The sequence below is a fragment of the Botrytis byssoidea genome, assembly GCF_014898295.1.
Source record: "Botrytis byssoidea strain MUCL 94 chromosome Unknown BBYS_006, whole genome shotgun sequence".
Classification (NCBI taxonomy): domain Eukaryota; kingdom Fungi; phylum Ascomycota; class Leotiomycetes; order Helotiales; family Sclerotiniaceae; genus Botrytis; species Botrytis byssoidea.
In genome coordinates, this window is record NW_024065847.1 from 421,545 (window position 1) to 437,933 (window position 16,389).

At 43.0% G+C, this 16,389-nt stretch overlaps 5 protein-coding genes across 5 annotated transcripts; 3 read left to right on the forward strand and 2 right to left on the reverse strand.

Moving 5' to 3' along the window:
* Positions 1-627: 627 nt before the first annotated feature.
* Positions 628-4,083, reverse strand: EAE97_003583 (uncharacterized protein). Its single transcript, XM_038874095.1, has 3 exons — positions 3,936-4,083; positions 1,004-3,879; positions 628-948 (listed from the first exon to the last, which is right to left on the reverse strand). The coding sequence occupies exons 2-3, from the start codon at positions 3,521-3,523 to the stop codon at positions 763-765; spliced, it is 2,706 nt and encodes a 901-aa protein (XP_038734704.1). The 5' UTR covers positions 3,524-3,879; positions 3,936-4,083; the 3' UTR covers positions 628-762.
* Positions 4,084-4,974: 891 nt separating this feature from the next.
* On the forward strand, positions 4,975-8,196 carry EAE97_003584 (uncharacterized protein). The gene is made up of 2 exons (XM_038874096.1): positions 4,975-5,943; positions 5,997-8,196. The coding sequence occupies exons 1-2, from the start codon at positions 5,195-5,197 to the stop codon at positions 7,750-7,752; spliced, it is 2,505 nt and encodes an 834-aa protein (XP_038734705.1). The 5' UTR covers positions 4,975-5,194; the 3' UTR covers positions 7,753-8,196.
* Positions 8,197-8,363: 167 nt separating this feature from the next.
* EAE97_003585 (uncharacterized protein) lies at positions 8,364-10,809 on the reverse strand. Its single transcript, XM_038874097.1, has 2 exons — positions 10,265-10,809; positions 8,364-10,211 (listed from the first exon to the last, which is right to left on the reverse strand). Exons 1-2 carry the CDS (start codon positions 10,670-10,672, stop codon positions 8,904-8,906), a joined length of 1,716 nt encoding a protein of 571 aa, XP_038734706.1. The 5' UTR covers positions 10,673-10,809; the 3' UTR covers positions 8,364-8,903.
* A 308-nt stretch (positions 10,810-11,117) lies between these two features.
* On the forward strand, positions 11,118-12,932 carry EAE97_003586 (uncharacterized protein; the record flags this gene model as incomplete). The annotated part of the gene is made up of 2 exons (XM_038874098.1): positions 11,118-11,186; positions 11,235-12,932. 2 exons carry the CDS (start codon positions 11,118-11,120, stop codon positions 12,930-12,932), a joined length of 1,767 nt encoding a protein of 588 aa, XP_038734707.1.
* A 699-nt stretch (positions 12,933-13,631) lies between these two features.
* Positions 13,632-16,010, forward strand: EAE97_003587 (uncharacterized protein; the record flags this gene model as incomplete). The annotated part of the gene is made up of 2 exons (XM_038874099.1): positions 13,632-14,671; positions 14,723-16,010. The coding sequence occupies 2 exons, from the start codon at positions 13,632-13,634 to the stop codon at positions 16,008-16,010; spliced, it is 2,328 nt and encodes a 775-aa protein (XP_038734708.1).
* Between the last annotated feature and the right edge of the window lie 379 nt (positions 16,011-16,389).

Genomic DNA, 16,389 nt, shown 5'->3' on the forward strand with positions numbered 1-16,389 from the left:
AATACGCATATTACAGAGACAACTGTAGAGTTAATATATATGTGAACGTGATGTAATATTCAAACAGAATAACATATCATGTGAATCAAAATTAACTGTACCTACCTACCTACCTACCTACCTACCTAGTATATGGATGTATAAATCACCCTTTCTTAATTATTCCATTTCCAATTCGTTCTTCCCCCTCTACATCACCAACCCTACTTCCCTATACCTAAACCTTCCTCAAAGTTAAACCCATTATATAAATATGATCCCCCGCCCCCCTCCCCCATTATTCCCCCAGCCCATCACCACTCCTTCAAGCCGAGACAACACGACGAATAAGACAGTAAGGAAAGACGATTCATTACTCATGTGATTGTGATGCAACCTTTCTCCGGACGTGTAACAATCGGTGAAAAAGAACTTTGAAGTGTACATGTACGTATTATGTATATGGAACTGGAATCTCAACGAGCAATCGTAACGAGCGAGTAATTCGCGTAGGAAAAGGGTATCAAATTATCACTACTCAAATTAAATCATTTCATATCCTTAACTATAAAAAAGTAGGGAAATTGGGAAGTACCTAACTAGTACATAGAATGCATCATCAGATACAACTACATTCTTCTAGGTGGCGACTTGAAATATATTCACTGTATTGTTGTAATTATCTACATTTTGATGTTCAATTAAGTATCCTCTATTTCCTGAAAGATTATCTTTCTTCCTCTTTTTGCTTTCCCTCCCCCCTTTCTAATGCTAGCTAAGTACCTACATATTTCGCCTCTGCGGTAAAATTCGGTTCTGGGAATAATTTGTAAGTGCATTACTACTCTCCCCTGATGGTTGTTCTCCCGATGCTTTTGCATGGCATCGATCACACAACCAATTACCTCTCCCGACTGGGCGTCCAAACTTCTCAGCACACTCCCGATGGTAGTCACCATCAACACAAAGCTATAAAGCAATTAGTCTGGTACACCTAGAGTAAACATATGATAAATAAACTTACTCTGCCACTACACTGTATAGCATTACTTTGCCATACTGAAACTTGATGACCGCACACGCAATCATGAGGACCTCTCATCATAGGCTCTACGTCTGCGGGCTCCACGTCTGGAATTGACTTTGATTCCAAATTCGACTTGGATTTCATCTCTTCCAATTCCTTCTTTCCCTTTTCAAACATCTTTTCACAACAAGACATAACTGAACCGACTTTGAGATCTCCCCTTGCTACCCACAATTCAATCTGCTTGCGCCATTCTTTCTTTCGAGCCTTCTTCTCGGCAAACCAAACGCGATTTCTCGCTACAAATCTTGTGATTGTTTCCGGAAGATGAGATTGGTTAGTGAGCCTTTCGGCCATTATGAACTCTTCCCACTTAATAAAGTACTCCTTTTCGTCATATTTAACATCCGTGTAATCATTAATAATCCATTTTCGTTTATGGAGAAGGTAAGATTCGTCATTCTCATCATCAGTATCGGGTAACTCATCTCCAGATTTCAAAACCCGCCTCGTACGGTAATCATTAAATTCCCGGGTTTTGACGTCAGGAGCATATGCAGATCTAGGATATGGACCATGTTTAATATCAGGAACGTAGTGCTTATCCTTGGTTCTAGCTGGTGAAAGAGCCAGGCGTCTAATATAACCAGGTAGCGGGGTAGAACTCTCATCCTCGTTTGTGTCGAGATCATTGTTCGACATTTCTGGTGAGGTTTGGCGTGAAGTTTGGCGTGAGGTTTCGGGTGATGGAAATGAAGTAGTTTTGAAGTTCAAACGACCAAGGATTTCCGAATTTGGCCATTGATTGTTTAGAGGCCCTTCCCTATCTTCCGCCCAAGAATAGTCACCAGAAAGATATTTCTCCATATCCAACAAAGTGTTAACCTGCCCAAACTGGATACTTTGTAAAGGATGAATCTCCCTCGACTTTCGAGACTCTTTGTTGATTTCGATGAAAAACGAAGACTTGGGGCGAACGTGAAATGTAAATCGTAAATGTGTGGTTTTGAGATGGAGTCGAAGACTTTTCATAGATTTGGTATCTAGATTGCATATAGGACACGTGAATCCCACTACCACATGCGTCTGTTTGATGTTATACACTTCTGCATTTGCTTTGCTGACCGTATAAGTCACAGTTTCCCCGGCGTCAGTCGCCATGAAAGGAGTTTCCGAAGTTTCTCTAGCCCAATGAGCTCTTAATTTCTTGCCCTGAGCTTTTGCACTCAAAGCTTTGAGATTATATGTTGGAACATTTGCACGAACACGTCTTTGACCACGGGAGGGGCTTTCGGGATCTGTTGTTGTTGCCTTTTGCGGAGACAAAATTTGAGCCAAATTTAACTCAGGAGCTAACTCTGGAACCGGCGTCGGCAGTTTTGGTACTTCGATATGTTCTTCTTTTTTATGTAGATGACTTGGGAGTGACCATTGTACATCCAATTTCAATGATGCAGAAGTTTCAATACTTTCCCCATCATACAGTATCTCAATCTCTGCTGTGCTTCGCTTGCTATCCCAATCGAATAGCAAAAACTCGCATTTTATTTGACGTACATCTGTCAGCTCTGATTCTCCTTTGAATATTCTTTTTGCGAGGCGACTGTTATGTGGTAGACTGGAAAGTGCCAAAGGCAACCAGTCTCTTCGATTGGCGCGGAATGGCTCGATCAAAAGTTGAACTCCATATTTCCCAAGTTGGTTTGGAGCTTTTAGTTCATCGAATGAATCACCAGAGGTTGGATCTTGAGAAAGGACCTCCGAGGGTATTATAAAGGGTGGTAAGTATATGGGAAAGGTATCATTTTGACGACCTTCAGCTATCATTCGAATTCTCCCAGTCTGAGGTTGTCGATAGATATCTGTAAATGACCCATCTTCCAAAATACGGAGCAAAACCAAAGTACACTTTATATTGGAGTATTGACTCGTGTTTCCATCGCCAGTTTCTTCAAAACTTGAATTCTGGATGATACTAGCAACCTGGATCCGTAGCAATTTCCGGAAGTCTACGGGAGTTTTTGTTAATTTCAGTACAGAGTCAATACGAACTCGATCGGGCTTTGATTTTTTGAGACCGTAAAAATCTGTGGGCTTGATCTTATTTACCTGAGATTTACTAGGTAAACGTGACGGCGGAGATTCTTCACTCGTAGAACAATTAAGTGAAGACGGTTCCATTATTGAAGCAACAGTAGAAGTTGAAGACATGGATCGACTTGAAGGATCATGAGTCGAAACTGGTGCTAAGTCGGTATTGGTCGTCTTTCTTCTTTTGATAGGCCTTATATCTTCATCCTCATCGTCTTCCTCATCAGGTGCCAAAATTTCACGTTCATGTTTTTGAGGCGGTGTGATAACCTTGAGAGATGAATATGAGGAACCCATCTTGAATTTCTCTCGGTATCTTATAGCCTTGTCGAGGTTGCCTCGTAAAAAGGGGCGGAAAGGTTGTCGATGATTTGATAACCAATTTTCAATCCCGATTCCTCCTCCATTGATGCCTGCTGGTGACATTTCATTATCGTTGAACCTTTCACTGGCCACTACGCGCCTTTCAAAAGAAAGAAGAAATGGTGAGACGAAGTGTATCCCAAATTATAACCGACAAAGGGTCCAGGAGAACAGCCAATGCTGATTTCCCAAGATTTGTAGTTTTTATTTGAGTACTTTCCTAGGTTGGGAGGTATGTACTTGAGCATCCGGATCCACAGTATCAAAACAATGAAGCTTTTTGGAAATATCGCACGCGTAATGCCGTGTTTTTGTAAGGGTAACTCGAAAGGCCTTACAAATAGGAAGGTGTGTTACACGATTGAACAGAAAAAAAATGACAAACAGCCTTATGGGTAAAGAGCGTGTGGTTATAGTATCTGAGTACAATATTAATCGAAAGAAGAGGAATGAAGATTGTATGAGGTAAGAGTACCTAAGTAGAAGATATAAAGCAACGTACACTATCAAAGTGTCAGAGGCATGTAGTAGAGTATTATTCAGAGGTAGCTCAAGGGGGCGGGAGAAGTCGAATTATTTTTTTGGTTGTATTGATACATATTTTTTTGGTGTCACTTGTGTTGTCGCGTCGATAGTTTGAATCAACATGTCTATATGAATCTGAGTCTCTCTTCCTTTTCTGATTCTGATAGATATAGTACTAGACCAAAAAAAAGGGCCGTAATTAAAAAAACACACCAAAAAAGCTATTTTCCAACCTTTTTATTTCTATGTATTCAGAAAGCCTTATATTAAATTATAATAAAATTTTATCATAATATATAAATTTATAAAAATTTCAAGAAAAAACAAATAAAATATTTTTAGAAATTCATTTCATTTTAAAATATCTAATTAAAATTAATAGAAATTTAAAATTCTATTTTGTAACATTTTTAATAATTAATTTATTATATTCTTTGATTCTTTAATTTTCAGATTTCAAATCGAAATATCAAAACCCAAAAAATTTCTAAAAAAATTTCATTCATTTATAATCAAAATTCTATTGAATTTTTATTATATTTGAAAATTTGTAATATAATTATTCAATTAATAAAGAATTATAGCTTTTTAAAAACACTAAAAAATAACCTTTTTTGATATGTTTTTGAGCTATAGTCCTTATTTTTTGTGAATCACTATACTCACATCTACCTACGAAACGAAGATAATAGGTAATACTCTATTTTAAAAATTCACATGTATATCTTCAATCACCTGGGCAAGCTGAATAATAATGGCTCCTATTCCAGCATCGAACCATAATATTTCTTGCAGCATAAGATGCAGGTCTCCTTAAGGAAGGAGTTACCGAGGTAAGTACAGGGGTTATATGCTCTTAGCTTCAACCTTAAATTTCTTATCGGTTTAACCGATATCGCCGTTAGTGTCATCTTGTCTACAGGTAAGAAGATCAACATCATTGAATATCCAATAAGTGAATGAATCATCTCATTGTTTGGAAAAAGTAAAGAGAGCTCTTCCATTCAATACTTGTTCATTTCTCATCGAAATTCTCACAATTCTTCACCTTCAAACTATACATAATTGCAGTTGAAACTCACTAGCAAAAAATCATACTGCTGCTGTGCAAAGATATACTTCTCTTTGCAATCGTCCATTTCAGCTTCTTTAACTCTCACAACATCACCTTCATGAGTTCCAACCAGCAAACAACTAAGTTTTATAGGCATGGCTAGATCTTCGATATCTACTCGAGCTCTGCGAACCCCACCTCGATCTACTAGAGGAAATCCTACTTTTTCATACGCAGAACCTCCGACCAGCGATGACGATCTAGAAGAGGAAGAAAATGGCAATGTCGATGAACAATCACATAGTGATATCTCTCATGCGCCACCTGCGAGACGCTCTCGGGCACGCACCCGAAATGTGCGGGAACCACGGTCTGCGAATAATAAACCACAAGTAGCTATTACAAAAAGCACTCGACAGAAGCCGGTAATTTCATACGCAGAATCATCGACTGACCATGATTCGGAGGAGGAGGAAGAAGAGGACGGCGAAGATAATGAACCATCCTATAGTGGCGCAACTCACACGCCCCGCGCAAGACTCTCGAGAAATGCTTCACACTCTCGTTCTTCTGCCAAGCGAAGCCAATGCAATTCCCATGAATCAACGCCGAAGAGAAGAAAACAGAATCAATCAGCCTCTAGCAAAAGATCCCGCGTTCAGTCGCCAGCTATGCTCGTGGTAAATCCCGAAGCTATTCCGCCATGGCAGACTCTTCCGTATCATGTCCTAGTGCAAATATTTGAGTACGCCACATATCCACTGTACGAAGAAAGAACCTTTCAACCTCTTCCATCTGGAAGATGGCTGCTAGATGTCGCATATCTTTGTCGGGGGTTCGCCGAACCAGCCTTTACAGTATTGTACAATTCGCCTCCTCTTGTTCCAATGGATAAAGCACATCGGTAAGTAACTTTGAAATTCCGGATGAAAGCTCCCTAGCTAATTGTTTGATTAGACTCGTAGATTTACTCAAATCTGACCCTGCGATGTTGACTTTTGGCTACAGACAGAAAGTTGTCAACCTTCGCATTGAAGTCAGGCAAGTTGCTGCCTATTCTTTACCTGGCAGTGGACTTCTGGATTTGCATGGCTTAATAAAGGACTTGCCAAGATTGGCGGATCTGGAGTTTTACGATCAGAAAGATTCGAAGCCTTTCAAACAACTTGACGATTCGATTAGATGGGAATATCCAGTTGCGGTCTTTGAAGCACTAGAGCATGTTGAACCGGCTGCAGATATTACCAAAGGAGATAAAACCAGTCTGTGCAAACTAAGAAGCTGGCGTTGGTCGTCCAGACTAGCAGGTAAGAGATGGCCCATTGAAAAGATTCGCGAGATTCACCTCAAGCCATCTTTCATCGGACTAAAGAAGATTGCGTTTGTTAATTACCAAATTCGACACCCTAAAAAAGGCGAGGAGGATCCAAAACTTGAGGAATTATTAGGTGGAGCGATTTCCGCCCTGGAGGTACTGGAACACTTGATTTTCGAATCATCGACGCTACTTAATGCGAAATTGATGCCCCTGCTACCATCAAATTTGCGAAATCTGGAAATCACTAATTGTTGGGAGGTCACTGCTGAAATGCTTGGCGAATATCTCCTGACTAGTGGCAGGCAACTTCGCTGTCTCACGCTCAATCATAACTCTGCCTTAAGCCTAGCCTTTCTGCCATCACTTGGTGCAGCATGTCCATATCTGGAAGTCTTAAGAATGGACCTTCAATACTTCGATGCACATATCTCATACCACAGTGCTGAGCCGGATTATGATCAGTTACTTACGAGTAATCAAATTCCTGAATGGCCAACCACGCTCCAATCCCTTGAGCTTCTTAATTTACGCAAATGGGACAAACAAGCCGCAGAAATGTTCTTTCAAAGCTTGTTGGATAGTGCAGGCGAGCTTTCGGATCTCCGAATTCTGATTCTGCAGACAAGTATTAACATCGCATGGAGAGATAGGGCTGCCTTTAGAGATAAATGGATCGGCACTTTGGGACAAGTTTTTAAGAGGGTTTGCGATCCCCCAAAGCATTTTTTGAAAGCTGCGCAATTACCAAGAGTTGAACTTTACAAATCGGAAACAGATACCCAAGATACTGATCAGAGCCAAAGTCCCCCAAAGAAGCAAAAAGCTCGACCAAAGAGAAACTCCCTCCCACTCCGTCACAGCACACGCGCTAAACGTACAAACTATGCTGAAAGCCCTGACAATTCTAATGATGAAATTGACAACGAGGAAGATGAAGAAGAGGAGGAAGATGGAGATGATGATGGTGTAACATCCACCCCTGCACCTCCATCTACATCAGTTCCTTCAGCTCGCCAGGCTGCCCGAAGTCAACGTGCTTCTCGGGAAATTCGCTTGTTAAAAATTACTGCGGGGATTGATGGATTTCCTTCTTCGCCACCTCAGACTCCTAGTTTGGGAGATGAAGATGGAGATGAAGATGTAAGTGATGAGAATATTGATGGTGGTGGTGAGAGTAAGGTTATGAACCGGAATGTCAACAGCAAGGGCAAGGGAAAAGCGAAACAAAAGCGAAATGTGATTCAAGGAATGTGTGAGGTAGTCAATGTCAGAATTGACAATTTAAGACCGGCCGAGACGCAGTTTGGTGAGGCGGACTTTCTGGACAGCGAGCCTGAAGGTGATGATGACTGGGATGGAGATGATGGGTTTGTGGAGGAAGGAGTAGCTTGGTGATCCACTTTGAGGCGCAACGGAAATTGGAGCATGATTTGCAAGTTTTTTTGATCAGTTGATTATGTTTAGAGGGAAAGCAAGGGGAGTCAAAGGGTGCATGAGGAAATGGCTGGGAAAGGTTGGACTTGACTCATATGCATTTGATGGACGGAAGGACAGTGCGCTACGAATTATGAACATACGAATAGGATGGCATAGGAAGGCTTGGGTATCACAACTCTATGAATTGTTTAGGGATCGGATAGCTTCTTTGCGGAGCATTGTTGAACGCGGATACACATACGAATCATGATTACATACTATGTTGCTAGCCTTTCTTCCGCGTTGTATTATAGTACCAATAAAGGAATGGCTGTATAAATATAATTTGGCTTTGCACATATCAAGATGGTCTGGTGTATGAATGGACTCGTATAGTGGTGTGTGATGTGATGGGTTTCTATATTGCTGTGTGGGACTGATGATATAGTGATGTAGGGAGAGAAAAGATTGACATACAAGTATGATTTTTGACGAGAATTCCAGAGCTCACCGGAATTGTCACTAACTTAAGAATGTCTTCGTGCATATCGTCACTTGTATATATTTCCCTTTGATTTCAACTTCACGCCATAGGTATTCAAATTTAAAGATCTATCCTTCTCAATCAACACCTGCGCCCACACACCGCATTACATTGCATCCATCTGGAACAGATATCAATTATTCCACTACTTGCTATATAAACCTCATATCGCCATTCCATTCCACTCCACTCCGTTCCAATCTATTCTATTCTCATACTGCCTACAGAAAAATTTCAAGCGCCGAACCGAAAACTCCCATCTATCAATAGGGTGATTGACAGAGTCAGTCAGTGCGACTCTAGAAACCATATTCAAAATGTTCTATTATTGTCCTAACGCCCATTACTCCCTTTCATGTGCATTTCGTGCGTACCTCAGCTGGGGTATCTATATATGTATACCTGACACTTCGTGGAGTGCTTTGCTTGCTTGCGCATGTGCATTTTCGTTGATATCATAAGTACCTATGTAGGTAGGTATCTATCTAGCAAGTAGAGGAACTAGAATAGCACAAAATAACGGAAAAATCTAAACCAAATCAAAAATCCATCTCCTCTATTTATGAAACTCCAAACGACAAGCACTTTAGTTAACAGAAATGCCATTCCCATTCCCGTTCCCAGGTCCATTCGCAATAATCTCTCTGGGTTTCCAAGTATCCTCCTGTTTCGTTCCAGGCGGTAGCCAAGAAGCATTACTACTACCCCTCAGCCTCCCATTTCTGTCAAACGAATTGTCATCTGATCTCTTGTTATCCGAATTTCCAGACGATAATGAGTATCCACCGCCTCGTGCTTGGATTGGAGATTCAAAGAGGACTTGGCCTTGAGTGACGGGTGTGAGTCTACCGGAGGTTGTGTTTAGAGGGAGAAGAGATTCTTCTTTAATATTTAACATTTTGGCTTTGCGGTCTGCTTTGTTGGAACCCTTGGTCCGGTCGTAGAGGTAGAGACCGAAGAATGTGAGAGCAATTCCCAGACCTTGAATCTTGGTTGTAGGGTTTTGGAACCAGATTATAGCGATCACAACGACGAAGACACGTTTTATGAGAGAGGCAACAGAATAGGTGACGGGAGAAACCATGCTAAGAAGAACGAATGCGATGATGTTTTGACCAAAGTGGAATGTTCCGTTGAAGACAAACTCGAGGGCTAGACGTCCGTGGTCGAAAGCTTCGGGGTGGGAACTCAAATCAAGAGATCCATCGTGGAAAAAATCACCTAAGAGAGTGATACCTTCTGACCAGAACCAGATAGGTGATGTAACAAGAAAAGCGAGTCCCGACGAGTAGCAGAGGAGATTGAGCTTATCTAATTTATTGGTACGCGGTTGACCTGCTGCTTCTGCGATTGCGGCTTCATTGAAGAGCCTTTTAGAGAATATATTTTGGGTGACAAATATTATGGCTGCGAGGAAAGCGTAGATTATACCAAATATATTTCCTCTAAATTCTGCGGAACAGGCGAGCATAACGCCGAGTGTGAGAGGAACGAGGGAGAGATATGTAGCCACTGGATAACGGATATTATATATAAGTCGATATGCGACCACTGTGAATAAGGGGGAAAGCCCCTTGATTGTGTGAACCAGTGAGACCGGAATTTTAGCTGTCGCCGTGGAAGATAGAAGATGGCCACCGATTTGGAAAGCCGCTAAAGGTAGAGTAGTCATAATGACTTCTCGTGTGGGATATCGAATTCCATGTCGTAGAGCTGGAATTGCATTTTTGAGTTGTGGAAAAGTCGCGGAAAGCCAGGAGAAAAACAGACAATAGAATGCGACAAATGCAAATTGTATAAGAGTAAGAGTCGCAGGTTTCGGGAAAGCATTTAGAATCGATTTCGAAGATGTGTTTGTCAGGGCACTTGAAAGATACCATACTATACATAAGACCTGGACGAATTAAATTAGTCTTCGCCAACTATGCGTAGGAGATGTCTACAAACAATTAATTTAGGAGAGACTGGAGCCTTTAGGGCATCCGAAATTTCATGTACATTGGCACTCATACTCCCCTTTCTCGATTTAATTGTCTTGAATGCATCACTCAAACTCTTCTGTTTTCTGTGTCCTCTGCCACTATTCGATTCTCCATTTGTCCAAGAATCCCCTCCCATCCTACCATTTCTTTGTGCCTGCCAACGATCCACTGGAGGAGGACCACCACCGGGATATCCATTGGGATTCCGTGAGTTATAAGAATGTTGTCCATCATATTGATCGAAGGTATCAGAGGTATCGAGATCTGGAAACTTCTCCATGGATGTGCGCGAGCTGGCCTTCGTATCACCAGGAAATTTGAAGCTCGTTTGTGCAATTCGACCAGGCGACGGACCTCGAGTCGAATGAGGCATTGTAAATTATATAACTATGAATTGTGATTATCACCCGAAATATTCATTGCGCGGAGAAAGTGTTGATTGTACTCGTAGTTCCAGATTGTGTGTAACAATGACATGAGAGTATTCAATTCAATTGTATCAACCAATAATGACGATGCCGTACTCGAAGGACTAAAAGTTGTTACTTAATTAGCAGCGGCTCTAGATTTCGTAATTTCTGACGGGATTTACCGACGCTAAAATAATCGCGATTTGATATTAACTCTCTTCGATAATACCTACATCGAGCATCGCGACGAGCTTTTATTTTATCTCTAGTTGACGAATTATTGAATCGCAGAGCTATCATATGAAATCCAAATACCAGATATATTGATGCAAAGCTCGAAGAAGAGACCTTTTCACGAATTTAAGTCACAATCTTGTCAATTGGGCTTGTGGCCCCCAGGTCGCAAAGATGGCGCCGAAAATGACCAAAAACCAAATGCGGCGCGCAAAGAAGAAGGAGCAGAAGAAGGCAGCACAGGTTGGTCTAAGCATATTATTGAAACTCACATTCATTAATAATTTCTAGGTGACCCCAACACCAGAAGCAGATGTTCCAAAAGAATCAGAACCAAAAGTCGAGGCAGCTGAGCCTGCCGAAACCACCGAGAAACCGATCAAGAACGACGAAGAGCAAGCCAAAAACGATGAAGATCCTTTGGAAGCAGATATTGCAGCCTTTAACATTTCTGAAGATGATCCAAATTTCGCCATGTTCAAGGATATTATGGAAAGATTTGGTGCTACTGCTGAAGAAGATCAGGCTGCGAAAGATGCAGACAATGGTGACAAGGGCGAAGTATTCTTCGATGGTGATGACGAAATTCCAGACGAGGACGAAGAAGCAGATAAGGAGCCCAAATTATCTAAAAAGAAGAGGAAGGAGAGAGACAAGCTTTCTGTTGCAGAACTGAAAGCTCTCGTAAGGAAGCCAGAGCTTGTAGATTGGACAGATACCTCAGCTTCGGATCCTCGATTACTTGTCCACATCAAATCATATCGAAATGTCGTTCCAGTGCCGAATCATTGGTCCCTTAAGCGCGAGTATTTATCATCGAAACGTGGTGTTGAGAAGGCTCCATTTTCTCTTCCTAAGTTTATTCAGGAGACTGGTATCGCCGAAATGCGTGACGCTGTGTTGGAAAAACAGGATGGAGCTAGTTTAAAACAGAAGCAAAGGGAAAGAGTGCAGCCAAAGATGGGAAAATTGGATATTGATTATCAAAAGTTGTATGAAGCTTTCTTCCGGTTTCAAACAAAGCCGGAACTAACACGTTATGGCGAGGTTTACTACGAGGGAAAGGAGTACGAGACGAATCTACGACATTTGCGGCCTGGCGAGTTGAGCGACGACCTCAAAGACGCATTAAATATTCCACCTGGAGCTCCGCCTCCATGGTTAATCAACCAACAACGGTTTGGCCCACCGCCTTCATATCCTTCACTTAAGATTCCCGGGCTAAATGCACCACCTCCACCGGGTGGCGCATGGGGATTTCATCCTGGAGGTTATGGAAAACCCCCCGTTGATGAGTTCAATCGACCCCTCTATGGAGGAGATATCTTTGGTGTCCTTCAACCACAAGTTAACAACCAAGCAGGTGAACCTATTGAGAGAACACTGTGGGGTGAGTTACAAGCACCTGAGGAGGAGTCTGAAGAAGAAGAGGAAAGCGATGAGGAAGAAGAGGAAGGTGATGAGGAGGACGTTGGTGGTTTGCAAACGCCTAGTGGTACCGAAACACCAGGTGGTATGGCGTCAACTGTACCATCAGAATACCCTGGTGAGATGAGTGTTGGCGGAGACTTTGATCTTCGTAAACAAAAGAGGGGAACCGAGACTGAAGAGTCCACACACCCAAGATCTGCTTATACTGTCATTCCTGAACGCCAGATCCGCGCTGAAGGCTTCTTTGGCGGTGAAAGAGCTTATGATGTACGTGCTGGTCAAAATGCGCATTTACCAGTATTAGGACAAGAAGATACCAGAAAGAGGAAGAAGCCAGGAGATGTAGATGTTGCGTTGGATCCAGATTCTTTGCAGAATGAGGATGGTATAAGCAAGGAAGAAGTAAAACGAAGGTTTGAGGCTCAAAAGAAAGAGGAACGAGGAGCTTGGCAATATGATGAAGATTTAAGTGATATGATTGCTCAAGAGAGCAGGAAGAAGCAAAAGAGAGATGAAGAAAAACGAGGCGAGAAGAGAGAAAGGTCCTACAGATTTTAAGATGGGAAAGATGTAATGCGGCGTTGAATGGAGGTTGGCAAAGGCACTACTGGTGCTTTTCGTATGTAATATCAGAATACTGGGAAGGCAATGGAAATGTGTGTGAAATAGATTCTACGATTGACACTCTTTGTACTTATTGTTCCTGGCATTCAATTGTATAACAGATCTCGACACAAGACTGCAAGAAATCAATATCTCGTTCAATCCTCTCATCCGCACGTGATACAAACGTGCCCGGGATAAGGCGGCCGCTAGTGTACTTTCAACAGCTTGGAAATTGTTTTTGGAGCTTTGGAAACTGCGACATGAATTCATCACATCTTAATTCACTCTACGCCATTTTATGTTCAAATATTTACATGACACAACAACGATTTGAGACGATATAATACCAAAACTTGAAGCATATTTTAACTCATCTGAGGAAAGTTCGAACGGATAGTCACGGGACATATTACAAGAAGCCCAAGATGGATAGAGGACGAGATAGAAGGTTAGTTCTTATTTACTTTATTCCCATGTATATAGTATCCGGATAGCAACATGGCATATCGACATTAAATGCATACATACATCAATGCCGGATCACCGTAAACATTAAAGGAACTTGCAATATCAATACAAAATCCATAACCTCCAAGAGCAAACACGCAGCATACGTTATTGGCAGGTTGGTCCAAAGCTACCGTTGTTTGAATGGACGCAGGAGATCACCTGGAAGATCACCCAGAAGCTATATGGGATTGGATGAATAGTAGTATACAATTCGCACACAACTACTTTGCTCAAAGAACCCGCGAATATTGTTCATGGTCGCACGGCGCTGCCGATTTCCACATTTGCGCCTGTAGAGAGCACTTCAACGGTCGAGGGTTTCCAGAAAGCAAGAAATGCTCTAGGGAGAAGCCATTACGAGAAGATTATTTCACCAGTCGTGCGCGAACAGGAAGATATCTTATATCGTCTGAGGCTGTAGTTGGAGCTATACCTGGCCGAGCGGCTAGTACTCGTCATTTGGCTTGGTATGAGGCCCAGCTTCGAGCACGTTCTGTGACCCCTGGAAGCTTGAATATCGAAGGGGGCTCGCAGACTAGTGATACAAAATATCTCATGAATAGCAACGAGAAAAGTGTTGATTCAAGCTACAATCAATTAATGGTCAAAATTGAAAATCCCAAAGACGCAACATACACACCGGTCAGAACTGAAGAGGAAATCGACCTGACGCATATTGAGAACCTCACGATTAGGGCTGATTGGAATTTCGAGGCTGCTCTAAGGCCGAGGAACGCGGAATCTTTTTCGAATAATAGAAAGGAAGTGCTGACGAATAAAAATCGCAGATTGGATATCCGAGGTGACGGCGAAGTCACAAGGTTGGGAGCGGGTGAATCTTATAGACCTAATCATAACCGACGTTCACCACCGCGAGCCGACACTTTCAGATCCGATCGCGACAGAGATAGGTCACCTCGCAGAGATCGACGAACTCCACCTTTGTCCAGCGACAGTTATCACCCTAGCGCACGAGATCGTTCTCCAAGACGTAGGTCAAGGACACCACCATATCGCGCAAGAGACCGGTCACCACCTCGAGATATGACTTGGCGTGGCAGACCCCGATCTCCACTTCGAGGAGGTCGAACTCCAATAAGAGCCAGAACTCCAAGAAGATTTTCTCCCAGAAGAGATGATGACCGCAGAGATCGATTAAGGTCACCAAGAAGAGATGAAAGGTAAAGTTTACTATCGTCAATTTAAAATTCTTCAAACCTAACAATCTTCAGACGCCGTTCAAGGTCACCTTTCGATCGTAATCGCACACCTCTTCGACCTAGATCCCCCATCAGAGCTAGATCTCCCCTTCCTCGAAGGTCGCCGCCTCCAGGCCCAAGAGGTGGTTCCTGGCGTCGCTCCCGCAGTCGCGACCCCAGAGATGTTCGCACTCCCCTCGGTCCAAGTTCGCAAACATGGCGACGTCGTTCACCTTCACCACCCATACGCCGAAGATCGCCATCCCCGATCAGGCGTCGATCTCCTTCACCAGCACTTCGTGATTCGGAAAGATCATCAGGTAGAAGTTCTGGCACCAATTCTCGTCGATCATCTCCGCCTGTTCACCCTAGCAGACAAGCTTTAACGCAAGCAGCGACTCGTGAAGCAATACGTTCTCCAGTACCTGTCAGAGATCGATCACCTTCAGGGTTGGCATACAGACAAGTAAAACAGGAGAGATCTGCTTCGAAGGATCGCTCGCCAATTCGTCCCACAGCTCCAAGATCGCCTCCTAGAGGGCCAGCGGCAGCTTTTAGAGCCCCAACCGGGCCTAGTGGCGGTCGCAACTTCGCTGCGCCTATTCCATCTGGTCCTTCTTCAAACTATAATTCGAGATCTAATAGTACCTCAGAGGGTAATGGTCACATCGCTCCTCCATCTGGCCCACGTGGTTACGCTCCACCTCGTGGCCCTTCCGCTTCGTTGAGAGGTGGTCGGCCATCATTTAGCAACGAGCGCCACAGTCGTCCAGATACCTCATCTTGGGGAGCAGCACCACCAGCCCGACCCAACACAGATTTAAACACAATAACAAACCTGCCACCACCCCGTCCTCCACCAAGTGTCTCTCCTTCTCCAGCAAGAGAAACTCCTCCTGCTGCACCAACAGGCCCTTCCGGTATACCCACAGGTCCCCGCGCAGGCACTTCGGTTTCGTCTCGTCCCTCTCTTCAACATTCCTCCAGTATATATCATAGCCGCGGTTCTATTTCAGGTCCATCATCGGGTCCTCGTATTCACCCAGCAATGGTAGGTATTCCACCTATCATACCTGGGGGAAGAATCGACCCAGCAGCTTCGGGTATCCCCACAGATCTCGCAGCTCGTCTCAAGAAGAAGGAAGAGGAAGCGGATATTCTAAGAGAGGAAGTTAAACAGAAACAAGAAAAACTCAGGAAGGGTTTGAAGCATTGGGATAGATTGAGTCGAGAAAGTGCAAGCATGGGCTTGAAAAGCGAGTTAAGTGAGAGTCATTTGAGGGTCTTGGCCGGTGAGGGAGTTGGTGGAAAAGCATTTTGATTGGAATCGATGGCGGTTTTGATATTGATGATTGGCGTTCAATTGAATCGGATCGATGAGTTTCATCATTTGGTCGTTTTTCTCGGCTTGGCTTGGCTTCACATGGGAGTGTGGGAATGGCCTGGCAAGGCATGCACTATTCGAAAACTACCAAGCAAAAAGACTTCAATCGGAGAAGCATGGTAGTCTTTCTTTTCTTACAAATTCATAGAATGGTGGAATATGTCTAGGAGGAGCGTCTGGGCGTTTATTTTTGGGACTATGGAAGTTGAACAAAATAGGGCTTATTGAGGATGTTTCAAGCTTTACTGTCTTTCTCTCTTTCTGATACCAGGGAAACATGACTAGTCACTGGATGAGAGTGTTAGTACTGCACTGT